Source organism: Epinephelus fuscoguttatus, linkage group LG9, assembly GCF_011397635.1.
Source record: "Epinephelus fuscoguttatus linkage group LG9, E.fuscoguttatus.final_Chr_v1".
Lineage (NCBI taxonomy): Eukaryota > Metazoa > Chordata > Actinopteri > Perciformes > Serranidae > Epinephelus > Epinephelus fuscoguttatus.
In genome coordinates, this window is record NC_064760.1 from 9,199,271 (window position 1) to 9,210,979 (window position 11,709).

General features: G+C 41.8%; 1 protein-coding gene and 1 long non-coding RNA gene across 12 annotated transcripts in view; one reads left to right on the plus strand and one right to left on the minus strand.

Annotated features, from left to right (window-relative positions):
• The window catches only part of prom1a (prominin 1a), a 108,931-nt gene extending 99,319 nt beyond the window's left edge, over nucleotides 1-9,612 (minus strand). For all 11 annotated transcript variants that reach the window (XR_007449988.1, XR_007449986.1, XR_007449987.1 and 8 more), the window contains exon 1: nucleotides 9,064-9,612. Coding sequence is in view for 2 of the 11 variants with exons in the window: in XM_049585114.1 (XP_049441071.1) it covers nucleotides 9,064-9,292 (229 nt within the window). In the remaining 9 variants the exon portion in view is untranslated. The remainder of the gene's footprint in view (nucleotides 1-9,063) is intronic.
• The window catches only part of LOC125894056 (uncharacterized), a 92,885-nt gene extending 81,477 nt beyond the window's left edge, over nucleotides 1-11,408 (plus strand). The window contains exons 6-7 of the long non-coding RNA XR_007449994.1: nucleotides 949-1,036; nucleotides 11,352-11,408. This is a non-coding gene — a long non-coding RNA (uncharacterized LOC125894056). The remainder of the gene's footprint in view (nucleotides 1-948; nucleotides 1,037-11,351) is intronic.
• The last annotated feature ends 301 nt before the right edge of the window (nucleotides 11,409-11,709 follow it).

The following is an 11,709-nucleotide window of genomic DNA, read 5'->3' on the forward strand; positions in this document are numbered from 1 at the left end:
ATTTCAACACTCCCAACGTGAAGATTTCACCCTCCTCCACAGGGAAGTTAAAGTTCAGGGTCAGCAGCCGGCTGGCACTCAGTATGTTGCTCAAGGACGCTTCAGCAGAGCAGATGCTTGCTGTCATGGGGCTCGAGCTCCGACCTTCCAGTTGAAGGACGCTTTCTTTAATCACTTTACCACCGTACTGTAGTGTAACAGGGCCTGCAGCGTTAACCAGTCATCCACATGTGCTGTGACTGACCCGTGGGTTCATCCAATTCATTATCTTTCACCAGATTTTTATCCTGGCTTTTTTGGCGCAGTCAGAGTGCACCCTGGAGAGTCCATGGCCTTAGATGTGTTCAAGGTTAAAACACCGCAGCCACACTGAAGTGAAATCCTGTCAATCTTTCCCTCATCTGCATAAAAGTGCTCTTATTTGGCTTCAAAACGAACACGTAACCAAGTGTGCAATGCTGCTAACATTAGTTTGAGTTGGATAAATTAAAGAGGACCAGATTCTACACATAGACTCATTTTAATGCAGCTTTTCTTCACCATTAGTCGTCAGTTCTTGACATTTCCACTCCAGCTATAAAATGCTAAAAGGCGCAGTGTGCAGTATAATCCACTAACAGTGATTTGCCATGCCTGTAATTTGGTTCTTATTTAGTTTAATGGGCTATAATGATGTTAATAGGCTTTCGGAATAGATTATAAGAAATGTTATAATATCATGTTCTAATTTGGAGAGCTACAGTATGGGAGTGTAAACAATAATTACTGTAATTGTTTTGGATTCTTTAATAAACCTGGGTTTTAGGTCGAATGAGGCATTCAGGAGTTTACTACAGGACACATTAAGTTAAGCTCTTCAGCATTAAGTTAATTAAGCTCTCCTATTCACTTCTGTTGAAGCCCCAAACTGAGGGGGAATTCAAACATGTGTTTTCTGTTTTGCTGCAGGTGTCGCAGATCAGAGTTCACCTTTGTTCATCTTTGACTGAGCGGATGTGCTCAGGTGGCCAATAGGAACACTGCTGCAGCTGTGTTTGTAAGTAAAGAATATTTTAGAGTGTTAATCAGTGAATTGAGGAGATTATCAAACTACCAGAGTACAAACTGTCAAACTGTATCTTTGCTCTCACACACTTGTTTACACTTTGGGATCACTCTGATCAATATTTATTTATTACTTTCATCAGAAATGTCACAGTTTCATTGGATGTATCTTAAAGGAATACTTCACCCCCCAAATGACCATATGTATATCAGTTGCTCACCCTGTGTTATGTTAAACTTGATGCAGTGGGACTTCTCAGACATGACTGCCACAGATAATAATAAAAGCAAATAACTTAACAAAAGGAGCAAAATAATGAACACACTTTCACTATTAAGATGTGTCAGAGTTAAAAAGATGGACAATTTTAAATGCCTTTAAACCAGGATACCTTAAAAATCTACATTAAGGTAACAGTAATTTTTTTGCCGACTGAATCAAACAGTTTGCAGGACATTCCACCTTAGATTTGTTGTCCCAAACATGTGACACCTTTCCTTACAGGGAGAGTATAAAGGCGATAGAGTCTGTTTATGAATATATGATATGAGATTAAAGTTTCCAGTTAATTACAGCTCCTCCTCAGCTTTTCAAGGTTGGTGTATGGTGCTCTGCTGCTAACACTTGTTGACTTCTTTCATCTTCACAGAATATTTTGTTTGTACGCATGTCTGACAAAAACAAGCATCACATTGTTAGATTTAAGAAACATTTATGAAACCAGCAAATGTTTGGATTTTAAAAAATTACTTAAGCAATAATCCAATTATCAAAATATTTGCCACTAAATTCTCTGATCTGTTAATCGTTCAAAAATTTTGACCCTTACTCACTATCATAGTTGAGATTTATTAGCATTTAACCTTAAAGAGTCTCTTTCAGCGTTTTTATTTCTTCCTCAGAATATGAACGACAGTAAAACCAAAATATCTGCTACTTTATAATTCCAGTAAATCTCTGATGCACGTCACGAAGAGCTTCGATCCCTGCTTTGTCCTTGGTTAGAAATCTTTTGAAGTGTTCCTCCCCAGTTTCTTTCATGTTTATGTGTCCTTCAACGAACACCAAAGTGTCTTTATGCCTCTGTGCTGTAAAAAAACCCACTGCGGACTGCCTTTTGATGAATGTTAAATAACAAACATGGCCCCAGATTGTATAACCCAAGCTGTATTTTGCCTCACATCACACTGGCGCAGTGAGACGAGCTGTATGTAAGCCAGCGAGGTGAACCATAACACAACGGCCATGATAGCTGCCGATGGGTTTCCCTGGCAACTGTTACTTGTCTTGAATTAATGCCAGACTTTCACCAGGCCTCGGTTATGTGTAGGTGTGGCTCCTCGAGGAGAGGGAATTCAGACACTAATGAGAAAATACATCCAACAGGGATGTGCTGCATGACGGTGGCTGGCATCAGCTCCCAAGCCGCGCTCACCCACAGGCGTGAAATGATACCATTCAAACTGCAGGAGCTTAATGCACCTCTATTCTCCAGTGATGGCTGACTTACACCAAGATTAATTAAAAAACTGAAGAGATTAAAGTTAAATTTACTGTTTTTAGTTTGAGGAGAGTAATGGATGAAGAATTTAAATTCCTTGAAGCTAAAGGTGACTGACGTGTGTCCACCTACAGACATGTTTCCTACTGAAGTGTCCTTGAGCAAATGCTGAAACACTGATAACTCCCTGTCTGAACGGAGTGTTGATGTGTGAGTGTTAAACATACAGTATGTTGTTTTCTGCCGCTAGGGTTCTCACAATCAAAACAATAAAAAAAGACAGAGCAAGGCCGTCACTGCAGTCACTTTCTCCCATTTAGGATTGCTTCAGTGTTCATCATTCAGGTCTCTTCCTCTCCAAAACAAACAGACCAGATGATTTGAAGTGGCATTAAAAACTGAATAAAGCAGTACCACATTAAAAATCAGTATTTTACTGACACTGTTTGGTCGGGCTGCCCCCGACTAAGAGTTTTCCTAGTTGACCAATAGTCGTCATTTACGGCCATTAGTCTACCAGTCACCCGCATGTTTACAATAATAATGTAATTATTAAATTATATATTTTGGGCGGGGCAACACAATGGTTTGAGTTGAAGGTGTGACAAAGAATGGTATCAATAACATTGTTAACACTGTGCTACATTAATGTCTTAAAATCCTTCATCTGGTTAAAACTTCAAGATAAAAAGGTATATCGCAAAAATGTGGTTTAAAACTGAATAAAAAGTGAATTTAGAAGACCTTCTGGCAGAAAACCACAACCTTGAGGCACACACAAAGGAGATATGACGCCACTGACAGGACGATGGCGACTACAGATTCCTCTGGGTTTGAAAGTTGTTGCAAACATTTGGGATAATATAAGTACGCAACTCAAAAAATATGTATTGATTGATTTATTTCAAATATTAAAAATAGTTGTAAAATAAAATATGTAGAAAAAAACCCTACAAATCAGAGATGAACAGTAAATCATGAACAGACTTACAATGAGAAATATAAACATTTCATGTCTGAGAAGGTGAAGGAAGCAGCAACATGCTTGTCGAGCCCTTCCCCGATCCTAAACTATACTAATCCATCACTAATCAAACTAATATATAAATACAAGCTCCTCACCATCGATCAATCACTCATTTACACCACAGCACTTCTTAATACCTGATACCCAAGATTACCCCGTGTAAGAAAATCATACGAAAATATGAATTGAGAATACCGACAACAGTTTCACTCTGAGCGTGCTTTACATTCCCTCTAACCATCTCTGTACCCTGTGAAGATGCCATCTTTGTACCTCTTTTTAAACTGTCTGATATCTTTACTTTGATTTGTTCACCCAATGCATTCCACAAAATCACCAGACAAATTAATACTCACATACGTTTCACAGTGGTGCGAAAACAACATTTCAAATTTAATCTACTTCTCAAGTTATACCCCCCCAAGTGATGGCTCTCGCTGTCATATATAACATTGGTCTAGTAAATTCTAGAAATTTAGATGCGGAAAAGTTACATATTATATCGCTTGGGACAAAACTTAAGATTCGACCAGATGCAACCACAGCACAAAGAAATCCTCGTACAACCACAGTTACAATAAAATCAGACTAGCTGTTTCCCTCCTTTTATTTCCAACGTCCATACGTTAATCCACATCTCCTGCAAGATCAATAAACTAATGTCCAGCAAAGAGAAATTTAAAGCACTTTACACTTTGGCACTGTTAGATTTTCTAATTTACCGAAGAGATTAACTATAAGAGAATAATGTTATCAATGAAGATGTTCACAGCAAAATAACTTTAAAAATCCATCAGTGACGCAGCCGCAGAGAGAACAGAAAACACTTCTGTTGTTTCATACTATTAAACTTTTCAGCTCTTTTCCAGATGTGATGCTGTTTCCTTTCACACAATCTGTCTCTCAAGCACTTTGTCTCTTTCCGTAAATGTCCTAAAGCTGTAATGAAGGTTTGGGTAAAAGCCATTTACATCCGGATGACACTAAGCCATCACTTTAACGGCCTGCTGAGGCCAGCAAAGTTCTGTATGTCGTGTCTGAAAAGGGCTTGTGAACCTGTACATCAGCCTGTGTTGGCATGTAGCAGTTGTGTGTTGGTGAGAGTGTGGGTGGGTGTGAGGCAGATGCGTGAGGGAGGGTGGGTGTGAGGGAGGGTGGGTGTGAGGGAGGTGTGTGAGGGAGGTGAGGTTTCCACACTGCAGCTAAAAAGCCATTGAAAACAGTAAAAGAGAATATGTCACTGTTCATTTTCTTCATGTGGGTGTCTGATAGACGTTTGTTGCTTCGTTGCTAATAACACCTCCTACGAGCTCGGAGCCATTTTTGATGCAGAGAATGAACGTGTCAGTCGACTGCGTCAAACATTCATGAGATTATAAAGACGTTACACAATGTAAAATGTCACGCAGTGACTGGGGAAGACGTGATGATGGGACTTCACTAATTACACAGCAACAGTCGCTCCTATGGTTAGACCAGTTTTTTAGGCTGATATTGACTGTTTGATCACTGACTATAGAGGAGTGTGTTGCTTTAACCTAAAGTGTGAGTTTTCATCCAGGTGGTTTTAATGTGACACTGCTCACTTTAATATAAAGATGCACCTGATGGTGAACACTGAGCTTGATTCTGTTTGTGGTTCTTAAACCTCCAAAACTTTCAACTTTCAAAAACTCTATGCTGTTTGCCGTGAATTTATAAATTTTATTTATTTCACAGTAAATAATATCTAGTTCCTAAAATGTTGAGGCAGAGGGTACTCGTTGTAGCTGTGGTTGAGGGTGAGAGGCTGTCAGCAGATAAACAGAGATCTGTGTGGGTACATGAGATCCTAAAAAAGAGGGTGGATCATGAGGAGTACCACCAGTTGGTCCAGGAGCTTCACCTCCATGATGGCTGTTTCCAGGCTTATTTTAGGATGACTTGGGGGCAGTTTGACAACCTGCTGTGTATTGTCAAGCCGTATAGCTCTGGGTATCCAGCCACCGCTACCACCAGTTTCTCCTCCAAGTTTACCAACTGTAAACTTGTTGTCGTGACCACCACAGAAGGCCCGCCTCTCAAATCGTCCAATTGAACAATGGGAAAAAAGCTGAGATGACGTTGGGTGCTTTTCCACTGTAAGTTAAGTTTTTTTTCAACTTGAGGAGTTCAGAGTGCTCCGGCAAAAACACCAGGCGCCTCAAGCGCAGAAACACGAGGCTTATCACAACACAAAAACAGCAACCAGAAAGCTTCATTCTCATTAAAATCTATTACAAAAAGCTGCCTCCAGCTGCTGAAACACTTTCTGTGTGATCAGGGCCTTACCAGGTCTTTATCAGAACGCAGTTTGCTCAGTTGTCATGGATCTGTTGCTCTGCAGCCTGCTCCTTAGCAAGAGCTTTTGTCTGTGTTTTCAAATTAAAGGAAACTTTTACCTGAAAAATGCCCAGTATCAATTACTCACCACGTGTTGCCTTGACTTGAGTTTGAACACACACTCAGGGCGTGCTACTAATACGCAGAAGTGTGCAAAATCTGAACATTATAGAGAAAATGAATGTGTTAAAGTACTGAGCACATGACTGGATAAATGAGACTTGGGTTATACTGCACAAGTTGTGTGACAGTTTGGACCTCCTCGTCATCCTTAAACAGTTTCTGAATGAAAGCGGTCACATTACTTCCCTCCCTCCACTCAATGGTGCTATAGATGCGTATATTATTCTGCCTGGATTTAATTTGGATGTAGTCAATCTGGTCACCCAACTCAATCATACAAGTACTGAGCTGTTTTATTTTTGTTTGTTGCTCCAGTTTTTCATCCTCCAGTTCACTAACTCTGCTGTCCAGCTCTCGTATTCTTATATTCAGTGTCTCCACATCCTGTTACAGAATTTTCATTTGATTCATTATTTTCTTGACGTCATGCTCTGCATCCGCTCTAAAATCCTTGATTTGGTCAGTGACAGATTCTTTCAGTTCCACAAGTAATTGTTGTATCTCCCCAGTGTCCTCCATCGTTGATGCCGTGGTGTCGATCAAGTTACTTTTACTTTCTTTTCCCCGTGTCTCCTGTCTTTTCGTCCTCATCTCGTGCCACCTCTTTATACTGCATTTTCCTTATTTTTCTTTTTCTTTCTCCTTTTTAACTGTATTTAGATGCTTAATTTTAAATTTTCGGGGAGTTGAAAACACAGTGTCTTCATGCTGCCGCCATTGATCATTGTTAAATGCAGACCCTGTTTACGTCATTCATGAAGAGTGTTTGTCTTTTGTGGATTCTCCGTTCACCAAGGAGACGGGAGAGTAAAACAAAGATGAATAATTGATGTACAAATTATCATTCTGAAAGTATTCTCTTACACATCAAAGTTTATTCTGTTGTAAAGTATTTTTGGCACTTTATAGAGATGCAACAAAGGCCGGCTGAACTTAAATCAGGGACGTTGTGGTTCAGTGTTCAGCCTCTTGGCCCTCTAAACCACAAGGTGTCCAATTCTTGACCTTGAAAATATAAGTTTGACAAAGTAATCCCAACTCAAGGCCCACTTATAAGCATTTTTAAAAAGATTCTTTTAAGTCTGTTGACCTTGAGTTGGGATAGTTTCTCCAAAAAGAAAAAGCCAAAATGCTTCAGCTTGAATTAAATCACAACAGCTACTGAGCTCACATATCCAACTGTAGATGTCACCTTGGATGTTTTAATGAGCATTTTTCACTATTTCTGACACTTCATAGATTAACGATTATGAAAATAATTAGTTGTAGCCACGGTGATTCAGATGTTGTGAATGTCTGTGTTTGCAGCAGAAACAGAGGCTCTGTTCCCATTGAGATCTGTGTGTTTGTGTCGCAGTCCTTCAAAAGAGATTTTAGGGTGAACTGACAACTCACTACAAGATGAACAGCACTTGTTAAGAGGGACAACGTTTGCCATTTTTTTCCTCGAGGATTCAGTGATTCATTCTTTAAATGTCTGCTGGAAGACGGCTAACACTGTGGCTAACCACAGGCTGAAGTGAAGAGACACCCACATCCACCCAGCCCACACAGAACTCCACTCTGACATCTGCACCACCTCCAGTCACAAACCACTGGAGTGGAAACTATTCACAGACTCTTTTCTTCACTTGTCTTATAGATTTTAATGCAACTCAGAGTTATGTTTCCCAACAAACACGGAGGGACTTCCTCTAACATGTTGTCATAGAAATGACAAGCTCCGCCAGTCCCAGAGCTTCACTGCAAACCAGCCTGTATTCATCAGAACAGACCTGACGGATCTCTGGATGTATCGTGCTAAATATCCACGCATGCACTGCTGCCATTAATGAGCAGATGGCCTTTTGCTAACGCTGTTAGATTCCAATGAACCCAAAAATAATAATGAATTCCCCGGGGCTTTCTAATCAAAGGAATGACAAAACTACAGACATGCCAAAGCGTCTTTCCGCTCAACTATTGTGTCCGAACCAACAGTTTCCACATGATTTCCACTCTCCATCTTGCATCATTTAGCGGCTGCACCCATGAATGAATCCACTCCACTGAGCAGTGGTCTGCTCCATAGGATTAGGCCACAAACCCCGGAGTGGTGGTGACAAACTGGAAACTAAAAGGCCAACAACATATGGCGCAGGGGCTTATGGGATTACCCAATTAACAAGGTGACTCAGAGAGCTGCTAATCTGCAAAACGTTCCGACGGAGTATGGACACACACTGTGACGCATGGGGAGGGGAGCCGCATCTTTTGAGCATCCACGACCCAATTAAACACACACACCTCATGTGTGTATAAGCAGTCAGCTCTAATTGTATTAAATGTAGAGCCACGCGCGCTGAGGCTGTCTGGGTGCTCCAACAAACATCCGCTCACTCACTCCTGCGACAAAAAATGTGTGTAAACCGGCCGCAGAGCACGTGACGCTGTCAGCAAGAGGTTCATTAATTGTAATTATCCTGACATAAAGTGCGCCGCAGGCACAAACACCACCTTCAAGAGCGCTGTCAGCTCTGCGCGCAAATCAAAACGCGCGCGGCACGGAGGGCCGTGACGCACAGACAGGTAACAAATCCGCGAGTGGACACATTTTCAGACACAGAGATGAAGACAATCCGGATGTTATCTGTTATTTGATTCACAATATTCATGACAAGTCATTTTGCACGTGGAGTTTTGGCGCAGGAAAATGTGCCAACTGGTAGAGACCCGGTAAACATGGTACACGGGTTATCTTCTGTTGTAATATTCCCAAAACCAACCAGTCCTGTGACAAAACCAACAGGATCCTGTCTCTTAAAGATTTCATTGGTTAATCTGACATGCAGAGATGGATATCACTCTGTAGTAACAGGTTAGTGCAGCCAATTTAATAGTGCCAGAAGTGACTGCTCACAGTTGCATTCCCTAGAAATGTCACACTGTTTCCGCTGTCAGTCCCTGTCACATCACCCGGGGATTTCATCTCTCTGTTGCACTGTCAGACCGGATGAGGATGCTTACCTTGCGGGAAAGCGTTGGGCTGCACGACATACAGAAACGCGTGCACCATGTGGAACAGGATCCCTATCGGTCCCGGTTCGTAGTGAGCCAGAGTCTCGTAAACTCCCGCAGGCACATAACCGAAATCCAACTTTCCCGGGGGTGGCAGTCTCCGCTGCTCCGTCTCTTGTTGGAGTTCTCCGGACGCCAGAGACACCCACATCAGCAGGAGGATCCCGGTCTTCCACATCGTGCTGGGATTGAACTACACTGGCTGTCAAACTGGGGTTAGGTGCCCAAAGAGGACTGTGAGCTGGAGGATGACTGCCTGGATTCTTATCTTCCTGATCAGAGGGGAAGGGGCGAGAGTAAAAAGTGTCCTGATGGATGGACCGCAGCTTTTTAAGTCCTGCTGCCCGCGGACAGACTCGTCCTGAGCATCGTTCCCCGCGGTCTGAGGCTCCTGACGGACGCTTTACCGGGTGATCTTCTCCCCCGTCTCTGGTCTTCGATGCGTTCAGTGCCACCGAGATGAGCGCGCCTGTCGCTTCCACTCCAGCATCTGTGCGCACGGAGCTGCGCTGCGTCACGGGAGCGGGCGGGGGGTGCGCGCATCCGTCACAACTATACAGAGAGGAGCGGTCCGGGGGGAAGCGCTCCTCCTGCCGGGGAGAGGAGGAGCTCAGAGAATAAGAACATCATGTATTTCTATATCTGAGAGAAATATTTAAGGAAAACAGGCAGCGGTGGAATGTAACTAAGTACATTTACTTAACTACTCCACTGAAACAGGATACAATGTCGAGGTACTCTTGAATAACATTTCAAGAAATATTCAAATCTCGCAATCAAGTCACAAAACCACCCTGTAAAACTCCACCATTCATAATTTTACTGCATGTATAATTCATAATTATCTGTTGGGTGCAATATTCTGTGCAGTCATTCAACTGTGCGATATGTTTCACCTCTTGAATGTATAAATTAATTCAATGCACATAACTGTACATATTGTTTATGTTTTTAATGTTGTCGAGGTAGTTGAGCTCAGTTCTTAAAATAAATGTAGGAGATTAAAAATTACAATATATCCATCTGAAATGTCGTGAAGTATGAAAAAAAATGTGCCTTAACTGTTATACTTAAAGGAAACTTAGGTATTTTTCAATCTGGACCTATTTTACCATGTTTTTGTGTCTAAGTGACTAATAAGAACAACAAGTTTTTAAATTGGTCCAGTCTTGAGCGAGACCGCTGCAGCCTGCAGACGTTAAAGAGACTGCAATGTAACTACTTAGGGTATGTGTGCACTGCCACTTTATATCTGCTAAAAGTGTTTTTTTTTTTGCAACTGACAGACTCAGATTGTTGTTATCAGACAACATGATGGAAAGGATCCCTACAGAGATACACTTTTTGTTGAACCAGAAACAGCCCCATAATTGCTGTTGTCAGACTCACCAGACTCCGTTCAAATAAACATTAATTCAAGCATGTATAGAGTCAGTATATTTACACATCTCACTGGGTGAATTAAGGGTTTATTTCAACCAAACCAGAGCTGGTGATTGTTGTAAAAGTGGAAAGACGAGCCAAAGGCAGTTTTTATGAGTTTTATTTTGTTTCTGCCAACTTTGAATGAAGTGTGTTTTAGGACGGTAAACTAGTTGGTCCCTTAAGCCTCCTACAGACTGTGAGATTTTAGTCATCTTATAGTGCAGCTACACTATGCGACATGGATTTAATAAACTTGGGTATGACATCAAGTTTGGTGTATTCAGACTGTACAATGACAGCGCCTACTGAATTGCAGGCTACAAGTGTGTCCAAGTGAGTGCGCAAGGATGCTGGACGGGTTATTACTTCTCCAGCTGTGAAGCACAACATGTAGGGTCACTATTAAATAACCTAAAGTTGTGTGGACACATTATACTGCAGTTTGTGTGTGTGTGTGTGTGTGTGTGTGTGTGTGTGTGTGTGTGTGTGTGTGTGTGTTTGCTAGCTGCAATGTTGCTCACCTGGCATGAAAATATAAGAGAAGAAGATTCAGGTTGAAAAATGTCAAAGTACCCCTTTAACTTCAGTTCTAGAGTAAATGTACTCTGCTGCTTTCCACCACTGCTTGCACTTTACATAAATATTTCCATTTATTGTTATAAAACATCTGCCTCTACATCTCAGAGGGAAATAACATACTGTTTAGTGTTCTACATTTATCTGACGGCTGCAGTTACTTTATAAAACTCTTAACTGTAGCTCACTTTGTGAAACACATCCCTCATCTAACTTTCCATCTCCCCTGCCAACAGCTGCTCTCTGTCTTAACCACCTTTGACCCCCTTTTCCACCCAGAGGGCAGACAGAGGATACCTGAGGTGCAGCCCAGAGGGGAGATGTGATTGGCTGAGCAGCAATCAGGTGGGCTCTCCTTCTGTCTCTTTGCACAATAACATCCTTGTCCTCTCTGTGAAGCACATGGGGCCCCCGGCTCCTGAGACAAGGGGGACTCCTGTTTGTAAAGCTTTGATCAGTGATCTTTTCTGATTACACACACTCATTAATTTACCTGCAGAGGGGCAGATGGGACTTTTAACTGGACACCTGGTTCATACACTGTGGGGGAAATAATGTGATTGGTCGGGGACTTCGGTAACACTTTATGATACA